The 27,190-nt window shown below is 43.0% G+C and overlaps 1 protein-coding gene across 11 annotated transcripts in view; it reads left to right on the top strand.

Moving 5' to 3' along the window:
- The window catches only part of MBNL3 (muscleblind like splicing regulator 3), a 165,546-nt gene that overhangs the window by 114,145 nt on the left and 24,211 nt on the right, over positions 1–27,190 (top strand). For 10 of the 11 annotated variants that reach the window (XM_072625996.1, XM_072625998.1, XM_072625994.1 and 7 more), the window contains 3 exons: positions 5,447–5,611; positions 23,579–23,779; positions 24,916–25,152. In XM_072625996.1, coding sequence (XP_072482097.1) covers positions 5,447–5,611; positions 23,579–23,779; positions 24,916–25,152 — 603 coding nt within the window. Of the gene's footprint in view, positions 1–5,446; positions 5,612–23,578; positions 23,780–24,915; positions 25,153–25,683; positions 25,843–27,190 lie in introns of all 11 variants that reach the window. The other variant, XM_072626004.1, reaches the window with a different exon arrangement.

The following is a 27,190-nucleotide window of genomic DNA, read 5'->3' as shown; positions in this document are numbered from 1 at the left end:
AGAGGCATCAATGATGCATGCGACTGTGGGTCTTGCATGTATTTCCAATTTAATTTGCCTTTATTATGCATACTTATTAGGGTTCCAGGAGGTTGGAGATTCATGGGCGATAAACCCACAGCCAGTCGTCCACAGGCTTTTTTTTCCCTAAATGAGTACTGAAACTCCAAAGTGGATTTGGGGAGTTTGAGCACACACATTTTCCCAGGATCCCCAGATACCTTCATCTCATGCCAGGCATGAAGAGAAAAACAACAAGTAAAGTTTGACATCTGCAAGCATCCATGCTGTTCTGCTGTGGGGAGAGTTGGGGAATTTGAACGAGGTTTGTTGCTCTTAATCTGCCAAAATCTTAGCAACAGGCTTCCAGTTCGGTTAATGCTTTGGCACTTCAATGGAACAGCATTCTCTTCCCTCCCCTGGTGTGGATTGCAACCCATCCAAGCCTTTCATCTTTGCCATGGATCTTATCCTGATGATTGACCCAGACTTGCCGTAGGCCTTGCCTTTCAGGCATTGAGGCATTTTGTGAAGAACAGTGGGGTTCTTGGTCTAGCTCTCTATTGTCCCTGGCTCTTACCACATGACTGAGCCACCAGTATTTATGATCAGACTATTCCTAATTGATATTCCTTCCAGTTCTGCAGGCCGAGTGGTTAATGTCTGTTACACATCTTTGGTGTGCCCACAGTCTGATTTCTTACATCTAGCTTAAATATACCTTTTTGCAAAATCCACCCCTTTGCTCCTAGGTCAGCCCTCCAGGACCTGGAAGGGCAAGTCTGATGCCTCTTCCATCCGATAGCCCTCAAACGCTTGAAGACACAATTACATCCCCTCTAAGTCTTCTTCTATTTGGACTAACCTTCCCTATTTCTATCCATTGATCCTATACTCTCCAACCCTCTCACTATCCTGGTTACTCTCTTCTAGACATGCATCAACTTGTCCCTGTCTTTCCTAAAATCTAGTGCTCAGAACTGAACCTAGTACCCAGGAAGACCAGGGCAGAATAAAGCATACCTATACCCCATTCATTCTCAACAACATGCCTTTCATAATACAGCCTAGTATATCATTCATTTGCCCTTTTGACTTGCCCATCTCTGGGTTGACTCATAATGAGTTTGTAGTTCACTAAGACCTCTAGATCTTTTTCATGTGAACTTTAGTCTAGCCATGCCTCATCCTATATTTGAGAAGTTAATTTTCTGAACCCAGGTAGAATTCTACATTTGTCCCAATTAAGTGTTATCAGATTGGATCAATGTAGCTTTTTGAGGTCCTTTGGGATTCTCACATTGCCAACCAACATATCAGTTACCCTTCCGAGATTTTTGGCTTCTATGCATTTGATCAGCATGCCATGATGCCTTCATTTGAGTCATTGGTGAAAATAGCGAACAGCACAGATCTGAGAACAGATTGCTAAGGCACTCCAGACATTGAGTGATTTGTGGTCCAGTCTTAGGGTCCAGTCACTCCACCAGGTCTAAATCCTCCTAAATGTACTATTGTCTAACTCACATCACTGCACTTTAGTTGCAGAGATACCAGGAAGGATTTTGTCCCAAATACTTTCCTGAAATCTAAGGAGGCTGTGGATAAGAATTCCTATGATCTATCAGACTAGCTACCCTGTCAAGAAAAAGGGAATAAGGTTAGTCTGGTCATATGCCCATATTATCAGGAGTTCTGTCTTTTCTTCTATCCTCCTTTTTCCTCAATATAGCTAAAAAAAAACCCCAACAAACCCTTATATTCTATGTTATAGCTATTTGCATATACTTCTAAATTATAGCTATTTGCATACACATCTTACTGCCCCATACTATACACCACAGGCTCTTGGATGGTGGGAACTGTGACTTATTCATCTCTTTCTACAACTTCTCCCCATCCCACAATGCCTTGCACACAATAGGCCTTCCTGGGTCTCTGCTTCTTGCCTCCAGCATTACTTGTATGGAGGAACATGGATGGAGTTTGTGGTTTCTCTAGGGGACCTATCAAAGGAACTCAAGGAACAAAGGTGGGGAAGGAGTATATTCCAAAGGTATCAAAGGTTCAGCTTGTGAGGTAGAAAAGAACTTAAGTTTTATTGGAATGAAGAGTGCAGGAATGGGAATAAATGAAATGAAATGAGTACAGAAAGAGAAGTTGGAGCCAGATTGTGTCTGGCTTTAAATGCCAAACAAAGTTTGTAGTTTATCCTCCAGGTAGTGGAGAGCCATTGAAGTTTCTTGAGCTGAGGGGTGGCACAGGTAGGTTAGGAAGCTAATTTTGACAGCTTTGTAGAGAATGACTTGGAAAGAGGGAAGACCAGAAGCAAGGAGACCAATTAGGCATCTCCTACTGGTAAGAAGTTCCTCCTGGACAGATTGCTCAGACACATGTCGGAGCAAGGAATTATTCCTTGGCTTGATCAGTTTCTTCAGTTGTCTCTCAAAACTGGTTATGGGAGGAACAAAAAGCAGTCCCCTTGGAAAACAATGGATTGCCCTTTCTTTCCTCTCACTGCTTGGAGCTATGCTCAGTTTTATAAAAACAATAGAACCAGCTCTGTCCAAATGATCTCATATTTAACCTCAGCTGCTTTTATACTGTGTGGAGAGTTAGAAAAAAAATTTTAGAAGGATGGACTTTGTTTTTAGTGAAATATTATTAATGCTTTCAATAATGACCATATGCTGTGCCAGGGGAGGTGATTTAGCACGACAAGCCCAGTACAGGTGTGCTCTCAGGTGACATGGGCCCTGGGCTGGTCCTGCAAAGACCTGGTTTTGAGGTCTGGCTTTGGGCCTCAGAAGCCAGCCTTCTCTGCCCCATGTTGGCTTAGTTAGCACAAGAAGCCTGCACAGGAGGCAGGTAGGTGGCCAGAAATGAGCCCGAGGCTGGTTCTGCAAAGTCCTAGGTTCAAGGCCCAACTTTGCTATAGGCTAGCTTCCCAATGAGGAGCAAGTCTCTTCCTCCTCTCTTGGTCTCTGTTGTCTCAGTCATAAGATGAAGGAGCTGGATCAGGCCTCTTCCTGCTCAAATGTTCCATGCCTCTTTTTACTGTAAAGTGTAACTAATCGTTCTTATATAGCTGTGGTGATAAAAGTAGGGTTTGCCTCCAAAGATGGATACTGGAAGACAGGTAAGACCCTCACAGTGGGGCTGTTCCTCTGTCTCCCCTGTGGTGAATCTGGCCAGAACCCTTCTCAAGGTGGTCACTTGATTTAGGACTATCAAATGGTAGAATGAGAAGCAAACTTTGAGATTGTCCAGATTCCTGGTCTAGTCCAACATCCCCTTTTTACAGAGGAATAAACTGAGGCCTAAAAAAGGAAAGTGACTTGTCCCAGGAAGCTAGCAGTAGAGCTAGGACTCAAACCCAGGGCTCTAACTATCACACAGTCTCCAGCTTAAGCCAGTTATTCAACTAGTAGGCTGCAGAGCCTAATAGATAAAATACTGGCCTTAGAGTCAGGAAGATGTAGCTTCTAAAACCTGCCTCTGGCACTTAGTAACTCTGTAACCCTGGGCAAGTGGCTTAACCTCTCTGAGCCTTATTTTCCTCATCTGTAAAATGGGAAGGATAATATCCATAGTACCTACCTCTAAGGGTTATTGTGAAGCTCAAATAAGCTAGTGTTTGGAAAGCACCTTGAAACTTGGAAAATACTTTATAATGTCAGTTCTTATTACTTAGACCTTCCTCTTCTATTTCATTCTATGTGCATTAGGCAACTCATTAGGAATGAAAGACAGTTTGGGGCAGTGAATGGAGCCTCAATTTCCTGCTCTGTAAATTGGTAGTAATAAGATTGTGAAGTTCCAATGGAAAAATGTGTGTAAAGCCCTAATCTGACCCTAGCACATACGATCTTGGAAAGCATGTATTGATCCTGATTTTGTAAGTATTAGGAACTGGAATTAAACAGAACCAAATCTAAGTAGGAAAACTTTCCCTACAAAGGGAACCCAAGTTCAAAACAAAAAAAGAAGAAAGAAATTCAAACAAACCCTTGTAAACCGGTTTGAACCAGAGTTGGGCCTCAGTATTTACATGTATCTTTAATCAGAACATCAAAATATTCTCGGAAGACCCAAATCCCTGGATCATGTAGTGCTCATCAGTATAACCCCAAACAGACCTTGGCCTTGTTCTCTTGATAAGCATCTCGAGATCCTGGGAGAGCAAACAGCATGGTTTTGCTTCATGCTCCAGCACAACCCCACACCCTTCTTGAGACTCATCTCATCTCTCAGATTGAGCCCAGCAGTGGGGTTTCTGCAAATTACCCCACTGGGCTTGGCAGACCTGCACGGTACCCCTGTGAAGTCTAGAGGAAAAGGCCGATGCCCCAGAGGAGGCAAACACAGGTGGATCCTGCTTTGAACAAACACAGGTTGTGAAAAACCCATGTTGCAGACTAATCAATTAGTACACTGTCCCTCATATTCTTTTGCCAGAGGTTTCACCTTGTGCTTTCTTGATGGATTTGAAGTGAGGTTCAGTTTCCTCCAGAAAATCAGATGGTGACTTTTCAGGAATACTGATTTTACAAAATGTGATAAATGGCCATGCTCAGAGAGTGGAGTAGTCTTTGGGCCTTGCACCCTTTATACTCAAGCGCTTATTTCCATACAGAAGGAGCTGTTCTGAACGTGCTCAATTTTAGTAGGAGTCCCTTTTGTCTGGAAAGCCCTCAATGTGTGTGTGTTGGGGGGTGAAGATGGGAGGAAAGGGAGGTACAGTGCAGTTTTGAAATAAAAATCTTGGTCAAATGGAAAAAGAACTGAATTTAGAGTAATAGGGCCTAAGTTCAAAGTTCTCCTCTGTCACTACCTATATGAACTTGAGCAAATCAAGCCACTGCCCTCCTTGGGCCTAGCTACTCCATCTGTCAGATGAGGGAGTCTGGACTAGATGACTCTAAAGTCCTTTACAGATCTTGTTCTGTGATCTTGTGAAGCTATGAAACATCTTCAAGGATGAAACCAGTTCCCCTATCACATCATAGCATCTCAGAGAACGGACCTTGTCCAGTGTTTCACGGCATTCACATCCTTCAAAGAACCAAGGCTCCCAAATATGCCTTGGCTTCAGCTCATCTGATTTTTGAGGTAAAACAAATTGTCTTCAAGTGTTGGGCATGGCTGATGTTTTCATGCAAAAGTACATTTGTGCATTGGCACACAGTGTATTCCTACTATGGATTCATGCATCTGGATTAATTGCATACGTAACCCCAACCTCTGAGTTATACTTAATTGAAATAATCATTTTATGTTTTCAGCCTACAAAAGCTATGGGAAATCCTTATTGGGTCTTATAAAGTTGAGGTTCTAGTTTTAAGAATTTTCTTATTTCTTTGTGTATATCAGCTTCATACGCATAAATCACTTGTTCCCAGACCCAAAATGACACTATCTACAAGCTTGGTCTTTTTGTTTTTAGGGCCGCTGCACTCGAGAGAACTGCAAGTATCTTCACCCACCTCCCCACCTAAAGACCCAGCTCGAAATTAATGGGCGCAACAACCTGATACAGCAAAAGACTGCGGCTGCCATGTTCGCGCAGCAGATGCAATTCATGCTCCCAGGCGCTCAGCTGCAGCCAATTGTAAGTCATAGAAATATTTCTGTGACATTTGGGTGGCAGGGCTCTTAGTGGTTTAAAAAAAACCCAGAGATAATGAAACTGGAATGTCTTGTTTGCTCCTGTGATGTAACATCAACCTTCTTATCTGGAAAGATATATGATTGATGCTCTGTGTATAAGTTCATTTACATATATATGTAAATTTACAACATATGTGTGTGTATGCCCCTCCATCCTTATCCAGGTGGGTCTTTGGGAAACAGATAGAGTCCATCACCAAGCCCATCCCACTTGGTGGGACCAGTCATAGTGTGGGTTCCCTGGCACAAACTGTAAGAACCCAGGGCCACCATGAGGCATCAAATGGTGAGCTTTATGGAGGTAAGTGAATGGTAGGGACCATAAATGCTTTAGGACAAGAGCTCTTGACCTGGAATCCACAATACCCAAAGAGTCCACGGGCAGATTTCAATAGGTTCACTAACCTTTGATTTCCTTTGCAGTCCCATGTATCTGATTTTATGCATTTAAAACCATTATTCTGAGATGGCTATCACAGCCAGAGGGATTCATGATACACACAAAAGGATTAAAACTTGATTTAGGAAGTCAAAAGAAGGTTGGAATAACTGAGAACTAGATAGCCTTTTAATAATTTCAGCTGGCATCGATATAATACTTTAAGGTTCATAAAGAGATCATCCACATGATCTCTTGATCCAGATGTTTTCACATGAAGAATGGGCGTGGAGACATACAGAACTGTTTTCAAAGCTATGAATTTCACCAGGAATGAAATTTGCCAGAATCCTCAATGTGTCAGAATGAAAGAGAGAGCGAGAGAGAGAGAGAGAGAGAGAGAGAGAGAGAGAATCTATCTGATTCTCCCATTTTAAAAATGAAGACCCTGAGACACAAAAAAGTTAAGTGATTTAGCCTTACTCTTACCTGGTTAATAACCAGCTGAGCTCCATCTCAAACCTAGCCTGGAACTGACTCCTAACCTGGTGATTAGTCTTCTGCCTCAGACTTCCAAGAGGGGGGCTCTTGAGACCTATTCGATACTGTCAGAACAAATTTCCTGACACCTTCATGGTGTAATAGATCCCTATCAAAGATTCCCATTGCAGAAATTCAAAAGGTCCAAGTTCAGCACTGCTATGAGCTAGAGAGTTCACAGAGATGCTTTCCATAAAAAAATTGTCTTATAACTGTCCAATTTTCTCAAGTGCATGAGACTTAAGAAAAAGACTGTTGAGAACTCACTGAGTCTTTGTGCCATGAAATAATAATGCTGCTTTGTGTTCTCTTAGAGCCTCCATGGAGAGCTGAGAACTGCTTCCCCCTACCCTCAACCACACTTCTCTTACATCTCCAGTTTAGTTCAGGGGCATTTCATTCTAACTCCAACTGCTCAGCCTCCTCTAAGCCAATGGCAGGCTAAATTGGATGAGGCCCAAGGAACTGGGAGCCTCTTAGAACTTGGAGAGCATTAGAGCTAGAAGATACATTAGTGTTTCTCTAGTCCGCCTACTGATTTGATAATTACCCATTTTAGCATCATCTCCACAATGAACTCACCAAAAAGTGAGATCCATACATGGTGGTGAGTTCCAAAGGAAGTGGAGACAGTCATTCCTTTGACCTTCTTTTAGTGAGCTCCTAATCTGGGTGTGTGGTTAAGTCATTCTCCTCATTTTATAGATGAAGAAATGTGAGGCCAAGACTGATGCTTCTTTGGTCCTTCACACCTCTAGATTCTTACTTGAAAGTTTGTCAAATAGACAGTGACCTTTAGACAAGAAGTAGAGGATACTCAACTATCAAGTTTTGTGCTGTTTACTCTTGTTTTTAACCAGTGATTTGGATAAATGGATATACAGCATGTTTATGAAATGTACAGATGGTACAAATCTGAGAGAGGGAGGGAGAGAGAGAGAGAGAAGGAGAGAGAGAGAGACAGAGAGAGCTTGCACACTGAAAGACAGTCACTGTGGAAAAAATCTTGCCAGGCTAGAAAAACTGGGACCAATCTCATAAAATGGAAGGAACATCAAGTGTTACACTTGGGTTCAAAAAGCTAACTTCATAAGAATCTACATAACTGTAGGTGGCAGTTCACCTGTTTGTTCTCTGAGATCACTAAAAGTCAAAAAGGTCAAAAACAGCAGGGAGCAAAGTTTTTCCCATCATAGACTCAGAAAGCGATAGCCCTGTTTAACCCTCCCCCTGGTTTAACAGCGTATACCCGGAGCACCATGTTCACTGCTGGGTGCCTGGTTTTAATAAGGGCGTTGATAAGCTGGAGAGCATCCAGAGGAGGATGAGCAGGTTATGGTATAGAAGGATCACTTTGAGGAAGTGAGAATGTTTATCCTGAGCTATCATGAAGGGTAAAGGGCTGTCGTGAGTAAGAGGGATTAGCCTTGCTCTGCTTGGCCCTGGAGGGCAAATTTAGGAGCAGTAAGCCAAAATGATGAAGATTTCAGCTCCCTATAAGGAAACTCTCCCTAAGCAGGAGAGAGCTGTCTCAAAGGGGAATGGGATGCCCCCCCCCCCAACCTGGCAGCCTTCAGGCAGTCACTGGATGGAGACTTGTGGGCTGTGCTGTAGAGAAGTATAAGACCCCAAAGTCCCATGTGAAAGTGATAACAGAGAGGATATTCAGTCCTTGAGGCTGTAGCTCCTGCCGGGACTCCACAGCCAGGAAGTCATGAGAGAATGGACTGAGTACTGATTTGGAAGTTTGGAAGTTTGTTCTCTCTCTTCTAGCTGTGGGGCCTGTGCTGTATCACCTTAGGTCATACCACATCTCTGAGCCTGGTACCCCTTATCTGTGAAAATGGACATTAGAGAGTCAGAGAATTCGAGCTAGGAGGGAGCTTGGGGTGGGGTAGTGGATAGAGTGCTGGCCTTGAAATCAGGAAAGAGACTTGCCTCTGATACTTAGGAGCTGTGGGACCTCAGGCAAATTGCTTCCCTTCTCTGAAACTCCAGTTCCTCATCTATGAAATGGGGATAACTTCCCTCACAGGTCAAGGTAATGATCAAATGAAATATTGTGCATAAAGCACCCTAAAAACTTCAGAGTGCTAGAGCCACTATGATTCAGTCTCATTTTTACAGATGTGGAAACTGAGGCCCAGAGAGGGTAACTGACTTGTACCAAGTCACACAGATAGTGTCAGAGCTGGGATTTGAGTCCAAATTTAGGACTCCTTCTACCTTACCTAGTTACCAAATGAAAAACCATAATCATACTATTTCTGCTATCTATCTCCCACAAAGAGCTACTGGCAAGATCTAACAAGTGAGTGTTTGGGAAAGCATTTTGTAAAAATCCATGAAGTCCTGTAAGGGTAGGGAGGAAGTTGTTGATCCATGAAGCTCTTCACCCTCTCAGCTTTCCCCCAGTCTATCCCATGTCTTCCTGGGTATTGTGATTGGGGGAGGGGTTTGGAGCTGCAAGGGAATAAGTCACCAGCAGCCCAGCATACTGATTTGCCCAGCACACATTCCACACTCCAAGATATTACCGATATGACCCCAGGGAATCATTGAGAATGACTTCTCCACCTTGCTGCTGCTTTAATGGAAGCCATCATAATGTGGTAAACTGATCGGTGATTAATTTCTTCAGTTGCTGTGCATCCCCAATCAAACCCCGAGGTGCTTGATTCACAGAGATTTTTGCAAAGTTCAATTCAATTTGCCAGAAATGAGTCCCTTGATAAAGGGGATGTCGGCTTAATTGGAGCAGTGGCTCAAAAATAAACGCAGTCCAATGTGACTGAACAACAGATAAATAGCAGCCCTAGTCAGTCCCCATAGCATGTGTTGCTGCAGTAGACAAGCCAGTTCCTTGCATTTGCCTGGTATGAACTGGCGGCCGTTGGCATAAATCCCTAGCTTGGGTGCCTTTTGTTTCCCTTGCTTAAATGCAGTGGTTTGAGGAGGACAGCTTCTCAGGCCCATCACCCAAAAGCTTTGAGATTGGAGAGTATAATTTTGTTCCACTGACCAAGTGCCATGGGAAGTATCATGGCAGCTTCTAGAGCCCAAGTAGGTCAACAGGGCAGGGTCACTCCTCCAGAGAACTCAGGCAGGCTTCTCTAGGCTTAGATTTCACAATTTAAAGGGCCAGAAGGAGGAACTCTCACTATCGGGCGTGGTCCCTCTGGGGATGTGTTATAGGGCTATTAAGAAAAAAGATTTTTGGATTTAGAAACCTAGCATAGCCTAGACCTGTCCTTATAGGGAATTCTTTCAGTTTCCCTTTGCGGTTCTGTTGATTGTGCGATACAGCTTCTGCTACATGGGTGAACTGAACCCAGGAGAGTGTCAGTACCTGAAGCCTTAAGGAAAAGGTTTGCTGACTGAGTATATCTTGGTTTAGCCTGGACTGTGCCAGCCCAAGGATTCTGCTTGCTGCTCTTCCTGGCCCATATTGTGAGAGTCAATTTGTAGAATCCCCAACCCAAGAAGTTATAACCACTGGCTCCATTTGCCTCACAGACTTCATCTGGGCCTGAGTCATCAGGACAGAGGCTAGGGCCCTTTGTAGTTTTTTTTCATCTCATTTTCCCCAATGGATTCTTTATAAACCAGGCTCAAAATTTATTTGGGCTTTTTTCAAGATGAACCAAGAAGGCAACACAGCCCTCTTAGACTAGAGGGACAATGGAACCGGAAATCTAGTGGGTGGGGTATGAGAATTGGGAACAATATGGCTATTTTAGGCCTTCAGATTTTTTTTAAATCCCCTTTTCCCCCTTACATTAAAGAAAATCTTAGAAGTATTAGACCTCTGTGAAATATAGAACAGTTGAAAGAACCCTAGGTTTGGTCTGAAAGAATCTGGGTTCAAATTCTACCTCGGCAAAGACTACCTGGATGTGACCTTGGAAAAGTCCCTTTTCTGCTATAGACCTCAGTTTCCTCGCCTATAAAATGAGGGGGGTTGAATAGATGACCTCCCAGGTCCTGTCCTGTTCTATGATCTGAATCAAACATGAACATGGCACCTGACATAGAAACACAAAGTACTAGACTTTATTTTATTTATCACTTCATTGGAGGTCAAATGATCATTCCCCACCCTTATCCTAGATGACACACTTTGCTTCCAGTGGAAAACATTTTTTTCTCCATGATTCTTACTAAATGAAATTCATGGTAGCAACTGCAGCATGACATGGAAAAAGCAAACAAGAGAGATCAGATCCAGTCCCTTCAAGTTGCAGAAAACAAAACTGAGGCCCAGAGGTGGACAGTGATTTGCTCAAGGTCACGTAGCTAGGAAGAGATTGGACTAGAACCCAGAACTCCTTACATCCCAAGCCAAACTTTGTTCCACTGCACCACACTACCTCCTGCTTACATCGATCATTTTACTTCACTCCTACAAGCTTGTATGAAACTCCTATTATGTTCCAAGCATCTATGCTAGGTACTAGGGATATAGTACAGTGGAAGAGCACTGGTTCTGTCTGAAGTCAAAGGACGTAGGTTCAAATCTCACCTCTAAAACTTACGACCTGTATAATCTTGGATAAGGTTAACACTTATTTCCCAAGTAGCTAACAGCACCAGTGCTTCGCTGGGGTACTTGGTACTCCTTCTGGAAGGCAAGCTCCCTGACTGAAGATTGAAGCTATTAGTTCACATTGAGAGTCTCAAAGTCTGAGGTTGAGAGGATGGTACTGCTTGAGATAGCAGAGCATGTTGGGATGGGTGCTGGCCAAGAAGAAAACCTGGGTTAAAGGCCCAGCTCTAGCTGTGTGACTAAGTCACAAAGACTTAAGCTGAGCCTTAGTTTCCTCCTCTGTAAAATAAGGCTAAGAATATCTATGGTGCCTGTCTCCCAGGGTTGTGATGAGGCTCAAATGAGATGACGTATAGAACACTTTGCAAACTTAAAAAAACCCTACCATCTAAGCATCAGCTATTCACATTATTTAAGGATCCTTCAGATTAAATGTTCTGAGTGTCTATCATTAGTCTCCATTCACCAAAGATGACTCAAACCATCCAACAGAAGTTACACAGTAATTGAAGCATATGACAGAGCTGGAAATGACCTTATGAGCCATCATACAGCCCCCTCATTTGAGAGAGGAGAAAACTGAGGCCAGAGAGCTTACATGACTTGCCTCAAATTCCACAGTTAGCAAGTAGCAGACCCAGGACTCCAACTTAGATTCTTTGTCTCCAAATTCAGCGGCCTCTTTCTCTTGTAACACAGTTGCTTCTCTACTCATTCATCAAGTACTTATTAAGTACCTACTGTGTGCCAGGTGGTAGGGAGCAAAAGACAAAGCAGTCACTGGTCTTAGGGAGCTCACATTCTATGGGGGAAGAGACATGGACACAGAAAATTAAATACAAAATCTAGATAAAGTCATTTCTGAGGTCTAGGTGCTAGCAGCACAGGGATTCAGGATAGACCCTTCTGGGAGGTGGCACTTTGAGCTAAGCTTTGAAGAAAGCTAAGAATTCCACAAGGCGGAGGTGAGGAAGAGAGCACATTCCAGGCTGGGAGAGAGCATGTGCAAAGTCATGGAGACTAGAGATGGAATGTCCTGTCCTGGGAACAGCCCTTCCTGAACAAAATTTCATATTCTTCGGGAAACAGGTTTTGCTACTTTTTCCAAAAGATTCGATCTTATCTGGTTGGGCTTCTACCTTCTACCGAGCTATCCAGGAGATAGATAGATACCTGTCTATCTCTCCAAACAGGATCTCATTCAGTCATTGCTACAGTAGCAAGCAGTAGGCCTTGCACATAGTAGCTGCTTTGGAAATGTTTGCTGACTTGAATTGTTGAATCCAACAAGCCTTGGTGCTCCTGTAGAAAAACACAGAATCTCTTAGATCCATAGCTTTGCTGGGACTGCACATGTCACACAGCTGGAAGTTCCTTTTATTTAAAATAAAAATAAATAATAAAGCAGTCGCTTTACTTCCCTCCCCCCTCCACAACTGTATTAATAAACACTGTGAAATCGTCACCCAGCTTCTTCCAAAGTTCAATGAAAATGCTTGACTCTGGAAGCCAAGCAGAGACTACTGTACTTACATACATAGCTTTCAAGTTCCCAATTCCTTTGATGGTGGTAACTAAATCTCAACATTCTGACCGATCCCCTCCCATGCAATGAATCAAACCTCCTATCTTCTCAGCCCACCTCATTCCCTTCTCCTTTATGGTGGGTTGGAACATAGCATTAATGAAACCTCAGTCAATGTTTCAATGCCCATGTGGGCTTGTTAGCTTTACTGCCCTTTGGCCACAGATTCCACCCCCTAACTCCAGGCAGCAAGGTGGCAATTGGATCATGCTGGTTGCAGGGATAATTACAGAAGGGAGTAGGGATGGCTTAGTGTCATCTCTTCCCCAGCAGGACTTCCAGGATCTGTGGTTTCAACAGTATGGATAATATCCTCCCTTGGCACAGATCACACCTCCTGTAGCCTTTAGTTGACGGTGTTGGAGAGCTGCTGTGGCCAAAACAATTCATCACCCGTGGTGGGTGATGAATTGTTTTGGCCCACAGCAGCTCTCCAACACTGTCAACTAAGAGCTATAGGGGCCAAATGGAACAAGTCTAATTCCTCTTCCACAGGACAGGCCTTCAGATACTTAGGGTAGCTATCTTAATCCCCCTGAGTCTTCTGTTCTTCAAGCTAAATATCCCCAGGTCTTCAGGTATTCTTTCTATGGCATAGAGTCAAGGCTGTGTTGGTCCTGTAGATATTCTCCAACTCATCAATGTCACTCCCTTTCCTGGAATCACTGACTCTCTTATGTAGCCCCATATCACATTAGCATTCATTTTTTAGCTGCCAGATCACCCAGATAATTCCTATCAAGCTGGCAGTCCACTTAAATCTCCAGATCTTTTTTTTTTTGACAAACTGTAGTCTAAACTCAACTCCCCCATTCTGTAATTGGGAAGTTGATTTTTTGAACCCAAGTGTAAGACTTTACATTGATCCATTGTGAATTCCATCTTCTTGGATTCAACCCAAAGCTCTCATCCATCCATTTTGCTTCCCAACTCTGTCATCCATTGCATTAGGTATTACTCCTAGCTGTGTGTCATCTGCAAATTTGATGAGCATGTCATCTATGCCTTTTTCCAAGTCATGAATAAAAATGACAGGGCCAAATCCAGGCCCCTGGGGCATACCTCTGGAGACCTTCCCAGTTGACACTGTGCTATTGGCAATACTTTTCAGTTTGGTAGGACCTGCCAGAGATCATTCTTCATTGTCATTGCCCTTGAGAACCTAGGGTCATCTCCATGCCATGAGGGATTGAGGTAAAGAATTTGAGTGGAAGTAGAAATCCATCCCCACTCTTGGCAAAATTACTCAAAGCACATGCCATAATGATGGGGTAAGTAATATTCTTTTCCCATATGAAAGGCAGCGTCTTATCTTTCTGCATTAAAGTTCGTGCATTCCAGGATTTTCTGTTCTGACAGGAACACTGAGCAACATATTAGGTGGAAACTACACTCCTTCGTCTCCTTGTTCCCTATTATATCACCCTCGGAGGTCAGGGATACGTTTCAAATATTCTTTTTTTTCCTTCCATAACCCATTATGGCTTTCTCAGTCATGGATTTCTCTGAAATTCTCTCTAAGTACCCCCAGGGAACACCCCCAGGCCCTCCTCTAAATTCAAGTCACATTGGCAGTTCAACAGTTCCAAGACATGGTGGCCATTTGTAGCATTACACATTTTGGCCAACAATTTCCATCTTGAGCTCCTTGGAAACTTTGGGTGGGGTTCCATCTGGTCCTAGTCCTGGTGATTTTGCTACATCAACTTTTTCCATTAGTTGTAGACCATCCAGTATATTTGTCAGGATTTCATTTGTCTAACTAATGGCTCCCTCAGGAAAGACCAAGGAAAAGAATTAATCCAGTCTCTTCCATTTTTTTCTTCCTTTTGAATTCCAAGTTGACCTTTTTTTCTCATGATCCCCAAGTTTCCATGGAATCTCTAATTAGAGGCAGGTCCACAATTCGGGTGGGGTGTCCAGAGCTATCCCCAAGGCACCAAATTCAGAGGGTGCGGACAGTATTTGCAGGCCTTTAGTGTCTAAGATCCTTTCTCACCCTGCCTATTCCCTCCCACTCCACAGAGGCCTCCTCAATAGCAGCCTCACACTGGTGTGCCCTGGTTTCTGTATCCCACCACATGGACCAGTGACTCATATCACCTCCTACCACTCTACCAACCCAAACTGAGGGTACCTGTCTTATCACTTGTCCCAGGTGCAAATATTTCTTGTTGTGGCTCTGATATTAGTCCACCTTTTGCTGTAACAAAATTGTTTTTAATGTAGTCACCTCTTGCCCTTGGGTTCAAAAGAACTCTGCCTTTGCATTGTCTTGCAAGGTATCTTGTATTTTCTAGTTCACACCTGAACTTCCATCTTTGTGAGCCAACCTATTTTTCATTTTAGAAAGGTGGCCACTACTGACTTCGCCAGTTTGCCATTCACACAACCACCACCCCCTCCCAGGGTACCTGCTATTTTTGATTCTCAGCCCACATTCATCCTGGGTTTCCGATAAGATGTTTATAAATGGTCTCCAGGCTTCCTGTGGTTTATTTCCTTTTTTGAACTCTTCCAATTTTTACCTAACACCCACAGTTTGTTGTCTTTCCCTTTTTGAAAAGTGAGTAACCACATGATAGTTTTTGTTTGGGTTTTTTTTTTCCTCTCCTGCAAGAATATAGAACCTAATTGTATAGTGATGACCATTCCATAGTGGGTCACACTCAAATATTTTCTATACCAGTTCCTTTTCATTCTTTGGGAACAAGGCCATTCAGTTTCCTCTCCCTGTGTGTTCCAGAACTTATAGTCCTAAAAAAACAGCATTTGTCCTCATCTAAAACCTTACTTCCACCAAGTCTCTTAAAGAGGTATCCTGTTGATCTGACTTGGGGTTACTGAAGTATTCCATTCTTGCTGTCCAACAACATGCAGCAACTTCTCTAATCTCATTGACCATTTCTAGGTCTTTATGGATTTGTGCCTTCTTCCATGCTGACATAATTATAGGATTTGGAACTGGAAGGAACCTTAAGACTACTAGCATCTAAGAACCCATCTTCCTACTTCCAGTGCCCCCTTTTCAAAGATTTCTAGGGATCGTGGAAATAATGTTACATTGTGTTAGCTGATATGGCAATACCATGTCTGTAGGAGCTAGTAGGGATGAAAAGACCAGGACTTCTATGAGTTAATGGGTAAACGAAGACAGATATATAGGAGGATGATGATGATAGGATCAAAGATTTAGAGCCAGGAAGGGTATTTGGAAGGCGTTAGTCTCACTCTCTTAAGTTTTCCTAACACAGTACCTTTGTTGATTCTTCATCTACCTGTCCAATCAGGATTCAGTCTCCTTTAGTGATCTCATCAGCTCCCTTAAACAGGTTCAATTATCATCTCTCTCTAGTTAATTCCAAAGTCTCCATGGCAAGCAAGCCCTCATTTCTTCCTACATTACTATATGCCTACTGAACATGACTACCTCAATATTCCCTAGGCATCACATATTCCGTTTCTGTTGAGGGTCTCACCATCCATGCAGTGATCCAGGTTTGCAGTTTAGGAGTCACCTTCAGCTCTTGCCTCTTCTTCATCCCCTATGTCTAATCATCAGCCAAGTCTCTTCACTGACACAGCTCCCAGATCATTTCCAGCCTTCAGTACTTCTTCCCCAGACTATTTCAATAGCTTCCGGATGTGGCTCCCTGCTTCCAATCTTTCTTTTTTTTAATCCATTTTCCACATAACTGCCAAACAGATGTTCTAAAGCACAGCTCTAACCATGCTGCTCTCCTAGTCAAGAAGCCTCTGTGGATCCCAGTTGCCCATAGGATAAAATGCTGTCTCTTATTCTGTTTGGCATTTGAACCCCTCACAACCTGACTAACCAATTTTTCCAGACTGATTTAACACTTCTCTCATTACTATAACCATATGGGGCATTTCTATCACCTCTATCCCTTTGCACAGGCTGTCTCCCAAGCCTGGAAAGGAAAGGGAAAAGGAATATTTATGAACTACCTGATAGGTGCTATAAAGTACAAATATGACCTCATTTGATCTTCAGAACATCCCTGGGAGATGAGTGTTATTATTATCCCAATTTTACAGTTGGGAAAACTGAAGTAGACAGAGGTTCAGTGACTTGCCCAGGGTCACACAGTCAGTAAGTGTCTGAGGTCACATTAGAACTCGAGTCTTCTAGACTCCAGCCCAGTGCTCTATCCACTGAACCACCTTCCTCACCTCCACCTCTCAGAATATCCTATTGCCTTTGAGATAGCTCAGGTGCTGTCACCTACATAAGATCTTTCCCAATCCCTCCAAATTGCTTTGGATTTATTTTATGTTGATTTACTGTTAATGTATGATTTATCCTCTAGTAAAAGGTAAGGTCTTCTCAGGCAGGGACTGAAGAATATTTTTTTGTCTTTGCATTCCTGGTACCTACTACATGCAGTGTCTGGCACATAGTAGGCCCTTCAAAAATGCTTGTTGAATTGAGCTTCATCGATATACACTTCAGCAGGACCAGGACCACTGCTGAGGAGTAGGTAGTGGTTGCTAGACAATCATGGAAAGCTGGAAGCCAGCTAGCATTTAAAGGGCTTCTTTAGCGAGCCCTTTGTGATGGGAATGTGCCTTTTGTTATTTGAATAATCACTCCCTAATTGGTTTGTTTAGCTAACTTGTATGGTAGTAAATATAGCACATCTTAAAGCCAGTGTAGTGGTTTTCAGGCTGTGGAATTCTTCCAAGCAGTTTCTCCCTTGGGAAGATTTGGTAAGCCACAGCAGGCATCATTGCCTCCTTTCTAGAAGGGACAGCATAGGGATGTCCCCCACAGCTGTGCTTTCTAGGCATACTGGTGTCTTTCAGAGCCAAAGGAGAGTTGATGTCAGAGGGCGTGGCTTTGAACCTCACCTCTGCGCCTTTGACTTCTGTAACCTTAGGCCTTAAGTTTCTTCATCTGTAAAATGAAGTGGTTGGACAAAGATGGCGTCTGAGGTCCCTTCCAATTCTACACTGATCATCAATTATCGTTTGATCTATGCCAAAAATGGTATGAAAATTGGTGTCAGAGAATTTGAGTTTCAGTCTCATCTCCTCCATTTAATGTCTGTATGACCTTAAGAAAGTTGCATAACCTCTAGGCCTCAATTTTCTTATCTCTAAAATGCCCGGCTTGGACTAGCTAGCCTTTGACATCCTTTTCAGCTTGAATTCTTAGTGCTAGCTCAACCTTGAAAACTTCTCTACTCTAAGCAGACTGACCTGGTAGTGACCTTCAGGGAAAGATATCACCTGGCAGTTGGGTCTGCTTGTCCCCCAGAAGTCCCATGTAGGTCATTTGGATTTCCTGTTCCCATGGAGATCCTGAGAAAGAATAGCCAGTCCTTTCTGTCCCACTCTACTCATCATTTCAAGTGAAAGAGCTTGAGTTTGAGGAACGGTCTGAAATCTTTACAAATGCCTGGGCAAGTTCAGGCCAGGAGTAAAGTGCAGAGTCAACCAATGGTGGCCCTTTACCTTTCAAACAAGGCTGCCCCACATTCGGCCTGAGTTCACACAGTAGGAGCTTTACTATCAGTACCAGACAGGATTAAAGCTTGACTCCTGAGCCTTCTGACTACTTGAACTGTGGCTACTAGCCAGGGCCAAGTCCAAGAATGCAGAAATTCATTGAAAGGCAGCAATTCCCTCGAGGCAGAGGTGGTGGTGAGAATCTAGAACTGTCCGTTTTAAAATGAATTTGAAGCTCCTAGTTCCTACCTATGCCCCAGGGTTGGGAAGGGGAAAATCTGCTGCCTCTCAATAAACAGAATTGGAGCAGGAAAGATATTTCTGCCACTGGAAAAATGAGCCCAGAACTCTAAATCCCAATTTCCGAATCACAATTTAGTCATTCAAGTAATTGGTTTCATCTCTGAAGAAATGTTCAAATAATTTAAAATAAGAACTTTGGAGGACCTATAGAGCCTAATGCAGTGAAAAGAAGCAGATGACCCAGGCTCCAATGCCGCTTCTGATGTTTATTATCTGTGGGACTGTGAGCAAGTCATTTTACTTCTGTAGGCCTTAGTAAAATGAGATTAGACCAGATGGCCTCAGAAATTCCCTCCAGCTCTACTTCTATGATCCCATGAAATAAGTTGAATTTATATGCTGCTCATGTACTGGGAATGTCTGGCAAACCTGGTCAGCCCCATGATTCTTGCGCTCTATTCCAAAGAAAGCAGTTGGACAGCTGCTACCTAGTGTACTAGCTTGTAACATTCCACCAGCATGAGAGAAACCTTCCCCTATGATACTGACCCCCTACTCCCACCCCCAGCACTATAAATGGACAGCATTGCATGAGTGTGCAGTAGGCTCCATCTTAATGAAATATTAATGGTCATACCATACTAGTGCTAATGCTGGGAAAGAGAACTCACTTATTGAATGAACAATCTTAGCCCTTCATTCATTCATTCAATGAATGTTTGTTAAGTAACTACTCTGAACTAAATGTTTGAAGGAGAGAATGATATAGATATAAATAACAGCTCACATTTGTACCATGCTTTCAAGCTTATAAAAGCACTTTCTTCATCGCAGTCCTTTGAGGAAGACAAAACAGTTTTAAGGATCAAATAATCACCAGATTTAGAGCTAGAAGGGGAGAGGGGGTGGAGACTCTTGGAGAACCTTTAGGTCAATCTCTTCCTTTTACAGTGAGGAAACTGAGCCTGAGAGATATCAAGTGACTTGCTCAGGGTCATACAAGTCATAAATAATGGAGCCTGAATTTTCACCCAGATCTGACCCAGGGAAATGGTATTTCTGGAGTGTTGGAGCTATGCCCTCATATGAAGTCTCTTCTTTCCACTGTGGTCTCTGCCTTCAAGGGGGTTTATGGTCTATTTGGAGTAAATAAGGCATGTGGGACATAAGACTTACACATGCAACCCTAGAAAACCTGAGTACAACACTCAAGGCCTGGATTTGAATCCCCACTCCACTACTAACTGTGTGATTTGGGGCAAGTCACTTCCTGGTCCTGTCTCCTTCACTGTAAAATGCCTCCGGAGTCCTCCGAATTCTGTATCACTCTCTGGTGAGAAGGACTTCATGGACTGCCACCTGAGCAATGGGATTTCAATAGGCAGCGATGGGAAGCAGCAATCAGAAGAGCAGGACCTTGTGGAGATACTCACAGGTGTCCTTCCTTCCTGAGTCTTGGGCCCACAGAGATGCCTGGTTTCTAGTGCTGGTCCCCACTGGTTGTCTATGGTCTACCTTGAACTTTCACCATTACTCTCATGCTTGAACAGCAAAAGTATCCCCCGGTGTGACTCAGTCCTCTAATTGCCAGTAATTTCACATGTTTACTTCAGCATTTGGGTGTTTCTTTCCTAGTCAGATGGCAAAGGTGAAGGGAAATAGGCACGGGGCTCATCATCAAGGAAAGTATAGTTTTAACAATTATCTTTCATTCAGAAAAAGTCATCCCTAGGTTCCCTTAACTATAATTTTCTTAGTCACTCAAATGACTAAGAAAGTTAAAGATGCTCCTTTGCCATTCTCTAACAAGCTAGAGTCACAGAGTCTGAGTGAAGAAAAATTATTTTTCTTTCTTTGTTGAAAGATTTACCTTGAGAAAGTAGGAGTACATACCCTTGTATGGTTCACAGTAGCCATGGAAACACCTTAGACTCTGGATGTTTGGGGAGAATAGATATCCATCAGTAGTTTGGCTGATAATGTCATCCGTATTGCTTCAGAATGCCTGATTAGCCATTTCCAAGACATTGCTATCTTGCTAAATAAAATACATGCCACATCAGCTCGTTCTTGGTATTATCAATCACATTCAGTAAGACACAGGATATGGTGGAATCCTACCTCCATGCCTTAACTAGACCAGTTGCCAGACTAGGTGAGGTCCTATTGGTTCTCCAGTGGAGGTGAGATAAACCTTCACTGCCTGCCCATACGCAGAGAGCTGGTGTTGAGCATATCAGAGGAGATCCAACGTTTGAAATGCTACATATGTGGGAGTTAGCATTCGGTCACATGACTTCAGTCCATAGCCACTCTGCATAGGTAGGTTTGCAGGTAGGCAAAACTGAGCAAGAGCCCCCACCTCCATTCTTCCCTCTGCTCTCTCAGGCTTATCGCTACCATTCCTTTCTCTAGCTTGCCCTTAATGAAACTTCCCTGTTTATCTCATCCCTCTCAAGCTAAGCTCCCTAAGTGGGAACTGGTTCCTAGTTAGTTAATCTGATCAACTAATCTATGCTGATGTACCCATTGGAAAGGGCTAGAACTCTTTCTTCTTCTAGGTAATAATCAAAGCTCCCATTTCCTTGGCAAGTTAGAGGCTTCAGTTTCCTCCTCTGTTTAACGAGGGAATTGAAATAATTAACTCCTAAGGACCAGTTCAGTTCAGACATTTTGGGTTCCTTTACATCCTTTCTCTCATTTGACCCTCCTGACAATGATGTGTGGGGACCTTTGGGAGCCAACACCATTCCCATCTCCCATCTCACTCCTTGGATGTCTGACCCAAAGGGTCTGAGAGCACATAACAATATGTCAGGCTGGTGGGGCAGACATGGGGTGGCCCTGCTGGCCTTGTGTTCCAAACAACTGCCTCAGTCTTTGTTGGGATTGTCCCACTTCGCAGGTTTGAGATGTGAATTTGTTGGGCAACTGGATAAGAACAATCAGGCAGGAGGTTGGAACTAACTAAGCTTGGCCTTGCCACAAAGCAGGCAAATACTAGATTGTCCCTATCAAGATCTATTGAGAATCCTTTGCCTTCTACCCTGCTCCACCCAGTTTCATGGCACTGTTACCTCCAGGAAAGTTCTATATTTAACTGGGATTTACTATTTACTCAGGAAATTTCTATTCACATCTCAGGGATTAGCATAGTATGTCCGAGCTGGAAGGGACCTTAAAGATCATCTGAGCTTTAAAGTGGCATCTTACTGAGCCCTAAAGTAGGGAAAGGGACTTTTACTAGACAGATAGTCAAAGCAGCAGAGCCAGAATTGGAAACCAGGTCTTTTGGCTCAAAATCCAATACTCTTTCTACTCCTCCTCTGCATGTTGCATATTTTCTCTCTGTGGCTCACTGAGTGATTGATTAGTGAGCCGGAGCTTGGTGCCCAGCCCAGAGGGTCATATGCCACATCATAGAGGAGAGGGAAAAAGTGCACTCTTGCCCCATAAGAACTTTTAATTATGTTAGAGAAACAAGAACACATACCGAACTAGAGAACAAGCCTCATGTATAAGCATGGCACAGGTCTCAAAGGACCATTGATCTTTGTTCCAAAGGAAGGGACCTTTCAAGAGCCTCTGGTTCAAATCCCCCACCCCATGGCAAAACTGAAGCACAGAAAGACAGGTCTTGACAAAGGTGTCATGCAAGTAGTAAATAGCAAAAACCGTGGTTCACACTCAGGTTCTCTGATTCTAAATCAGTACACCACACTATGTCTCCTTAAAAAAAATTTATATATATATGTGTGTGTGTGTGTGTGTGTGTGTGTGTGTGTATAACATACATATATTTAAATATATACACATACATATGTGTATATATACATGTTTTTATGAAACTATTTGAGAATAAGATTGCCCTCAAAGGCAAATAAATGTAGATTGCCTTTATAGATTGTAGGCAATTATAAAATCAAAGATCATAGATCCTGCCCCAACTCTTTGTATATCCAAATCCAGGCTGTATCCCAGTTTATCTTCCTTACCATACTATTGTCCAGTCTTTCCTGGACTGACTCCAACTCATATCACACACAGACTATTTCTGAGACCTCCTTGAGCCAGGATCTAATCATGGCAGGAGCTTTGGACTTGAGGCCCAGCGACCTTTCTTTCCATTCTGCCTCAGCCTCTGCCAGGCTCACCAATCTTGACCAAATCATTCCTCCTTTTGGGACCTTAGTTTCCTCAGGTGTCCAATGGATCCAACAATACTTGTGGGCTCAAATGACATGAGATACAACAGTACTTTGTAGCCATAACATGCCTTATGATCAGGAGCTATCATTATTATCATTACTAACAAAAGTTCCCTTTCAGAACTCCAGTAGAAAGTGTAGTGTAGAAATATTAATAGAAGATGTAGTTCATCTATGTACATGCTATTTCCCTCCTGTAGAATATAAGCTCTTTGAGGGCAGAGGCTATTTCATTGTTATCTCTGTGTTCACAGTATATGGTAAGTATTTGACAAATAGTGTTGAATTGAATTGATCGAAAGCATCTATTAAGCACCCACTGTGTGCCTGCACATTGTGAGTGACACAAAAAGCTTCTAACTTGCCAAGGAAATGAGAGCTTTGATTATTACCTAGAAGAAGAAAGAGTTCTAGCCCTTTTCAATGGGCACATCAGCATAGATTAGTTGATCAGAATAACTAACGAGGAACCAGTTCCCACTTAGATATGGATCTGGACTCCCCCCCCCCCCCTTCCAGACTAGTTGCATCTGGGGGAAGGAAAGCTTCAGAACACTTTAAGGTAATACATAGGCATGTGTTTACTGTGGGTGAAGTTGCTATCAGGGGAGAGAAAACAGCTTGAAAAGAAGAAACTCAGTAAAGGGGGTTTAATTGACCACTTCAGGGCTGTTGCAATTACCTGGCTCGCTTTCTTAATTAGATTATTAAGCCTTAAACATCATCAGTGTGTTTTTCCCCTAAAAGTAATGGTATTTGCTGTGTTAAAAGCAACCCATGTCTGAGGATTAATATGAAAATGAATGAATCAAAGGAGAGATGATAAAATTGTCTTTGGCCTTAGGTGAAAGGGTACCTCTTTATATAATATTCATAACAATCGAAGTCCAGATGCCTGTGACATTTTTTTTTCCTTTTCTCTCCTCTAAATGCAGACTACATTTCCTGTGACTCCATCGCTTGCAACTAGCCCCACCATGGCTTTCAGTCCTTATCTAAGTCATGTTTCTCCTGGGATGGGCTTGGTTCCTGCAGAACTTTTACCAAATGCGCCTGTGCTGATGTCTGGAAACCCACCTGTCACAGTACCAGGAGGCACTGCTGGTCAGAAATTGATGCGTACAGATAAACTGGAGGTATTTTTATAGAAAGAAAACCCCTAATGTTAAAAGATATGTTGCCTTGTATGGAAAGCACATGACTTTCAGAACTCAGTAGTTTGAAATTCTCTTATACAAAGGTAAAAAAAAATCATGGCAGTGGACCACTGCTAAAGTCACCTTCAGACTATTGGAGTTGAGAGCATGTTTTAAATTTTAGTTACTATGATAAAAATCCCATTAGAGAAAGCTTCCCTCTTCCCAAGATCTTGGATTCATTGAATAGACCTTCTTTCCTGATATATATGGTCACTGATAGTGAATCTCTCTCCATGGAATATAGGCCATCTCAAATGTGGGTATGTTCCTTGTCTCTTGGCACCAACATTATAACAGAGTTCTACTGTGTCTGTAAGTGACCCTCTGATTCAAACTAGAGCTTGAGTACCTGTCAACCATGTCACCCCCTTTAAACATATGGCCAGCCCTTTCTGAAAGCAGAATCATTCTGCTAAGCCTTGCAATAAATTAAATGAAGCCTTTGACCCAACATAAGGCCAATGTCCTGGAGATCCTCCCATAATCTCTTAGGAAAGGAAATCCAAATGAAATGTCCACCTGCACTTGGCCTGATTGAAGCCCCACTGTTAGTTCTTATGTATCATTAGCCATCACTTCAAAGCAAGAGACTGTTGATTCTTTACCAAGATGGCCCTATTGGCGACCTCTTAAGAACACATTGTGGTCTCATAATGAAAGGTAATCGAACACGATGTCATAGAAGGCAGTCATGGTTCACAGGTCTGTTGTGAAAAACCAGTAGTGCACTGATGTGAGATAAAAACTCATCGGAGCCCTTAGGAAAACAGCTACTGTATGCAAACATTACAGGCTTTTGGTCCTGACCACAGATTAAATGCAGGCCTCAAGACAATGCATATTCAATAAATAATGTTGGGGGAGATTGGCATGTTAATTTTCTTTTCTTTTTTACAGGAACTGAAAGTCTATGTCTGTCCATACTTCTTAAGTAATTTCTTTTTGTGCCATTGCCCGCTTGCAACTCTGTATTGAAGTGTGTCACCCATCCCACTATTCTGAGTTGCCTTGACACAAGAGGGCCTAAAAGATGTATGCATATGTCAAAATCTTCCTTGTGCTTTTTCTTAAAGGTTTGCAGAGAATTTCAACGTGGAAACTGTACCCGAGGTGAGAATGATTGCCGGTATGCCCACCCTGTTGATATTACCATGATAGATGCAAATGAGAACACCGTTACAGTGTGCATGGATTACATCAAAGGCCGCTGCTCCCGGGAGAAATGCAAGTACTTTCATCCCCCTGCACACCTGCAAGCCAAAATCAAGGCAGCTCAACACCAGGCTAACCAGACAGCTGCAGCTGCAATGGTAAGGCAGGGCCCATTGTCCCTGGACATTTGTTTTCTTTGCTTTTTTAAAAAGAAGGTAATAAGCACATTCATTATCCCATAATATAGAATAATGGAAAGGCCCACTGTCTACACCTCACTCCCTTTAGTCCTGTTCCCTATCCCCCTTCTTGTGATTGCTGGAAAGAGGGGTTTGCCGTAGGTATCCCAGTCCCAAATGTAGCAATGATGTGGTCTCTGGCCTCAGTGCTGGGCCTTCCCCACCATGATGACAACAGCAATCATCAAAGCAACACAATTATGGGCTCCCTGATCCACTCTTCTTAGAAACAGAAGCCTAGTGAAGGTGAGCCCCGAACAAGAGTGCCTTGTACCCTACCTCTGCTCGTGAGGCCAATAAGGCTAAACCAATGGTCCTGAATTTTGAAGAGGGCGCCAGCCTTACTTACCCTTTGGAGTCTCTAAGGGCCAGACTATTATTAGGATGACAGAAGAGAATGCAGTCGAAATTCTAGGGTAATGGGGATGTTTGTTTGTTTGTTTATTTAAGCAGTGGGCCCTTTCCCGCCATGCACAAGTCAGGTGGCCTTCTCTTCGTGGAAAGATTGATGCCAGGTCCTTTTGGGGAGCTAGAAGATACTCATTGTATTCCTTGCGTCGTATAGCGGCCCTGGTACCCCAGCTTGGAAAAACTCGTTTAGCGGCCCTGGTACCTCAGCTTGGAACGAACTTGTTTTGTTTTGGGTTGATTTGGAAACTACTAAACTACCAAGTGCTAGCTGATCCTCAAATCAAACTAACGCATGTTTTATTCATGCGACTGGGTCCCCAACAACAACTAATCAACCCTATTTCTATGCCCATCAGCTAGTCGGTCTAAAACATTTATGGATTTTGTGTCGTGGCATTCCCTAGCTTTGGGAAAGAGTTTATATTATTCATTAACTTTTTGAGATCTTTTAGCCCTGGAGGAAAAGGGAGCAAAAGGAAGCCTGCTGTCCAGCAGGAATCCTCTCAGGCATGTCGGTATGAGGCTCTGGGAAAAAAAAAAAAAAAGAAAATCAAAAAAACCAAAAAACCCATGAACCCAGAAAAAAAAATGTTTCTAAGTCAGGAAAGCTGAAAAAAAATATTCAGGAAGCAGTTTCCTTAAACCCCTTACTGTTTGTCCTACCTCTAAAGGCAGCTTCGACATCCTGAGCAAAAGAGGTGGCGGATTGTTTTTATCCTTTAAAAAAAAAATCAAACCCTTAAAAAAATACACACCAATCTTTGTGTCATTCTACAAGTGTGTTGAACCTCCTTGTACCAAGTTACAAATCGACTTTTGGAAAACTCATTGGTATCCGACCACACTTCTTTTCACTTCTAAGCTGCTTGAGAGGGGCTGAATGCCAAAGAGAGTTAGCATGGGGCATTTACCAGAGTGAATGCCCCATGCCATGCATGCCTAGCCTTTGAAAAGCCATATTGTATGATGCCTCTGTGATTTTCCCCCTCCCTCGCCCCCAAGGCTGCATGGTCCATCTTTTTGCTGTGTTTTCATGCCACCCAGCCTTCGCTCCTTGGCCCTCGGCTGCTCCTTGCCTGTTAATTAGGACTCCAGCGGCTGTCCACCCCCAGAGGGACCCCAGTGAGGCGGTCTTTGACCTGGGGCTCCCTTTTCTTGCCCTGCATGTCACTGGAAAGACCTTGCCATTTGTCCTCTGCAAAGGGGCTGCCCGTCTTCACCGGGAATGCTTTGGACCTCCAGAAAACGGCCTGCTCTGCCAAGAAAGTTTGCATTTCACCAATTGTGTGAATACTGAGCTCAGAGTCAGAAATCCACATGATTGATTTCAGGGCAGTTTCACCATCACAGAGGTTTGGTGGTGTGTTGTGTGCCATATGGGTGGTGAGTGTGTGTTTGGGGAGGGAGAGATTTTTTTCTTTCCTTTTTTTTTGTCAGTCTGTTTTCAGATAGCGATAGCCTTAGAAAAACCTAATATATGACCACAGCAACACTATAAAGTGGATAGTCCAAGTATTATTTCCTCCCATTTTATAGATAAGGAACC

This window comes from Notamacropus eugenii, chromosome X, assembly GCF_028372415.1.
Source record: "Notamacropus eugenii isolate mMacEug1 chromosome X, mMacEug1.pri_v2, whole genome shotgun sequence".
Classification (NCBI taxonomy): domain Eukaryota; kingdom Metazoa; phylum Chordata; class Mammalia; order Diprotodontia; family Macropodidae; genus Notamacropus; species Notamacropus eugenii.
This window is presented reverse-complemented; position numbering and strand designations above follow the sequence as displayed.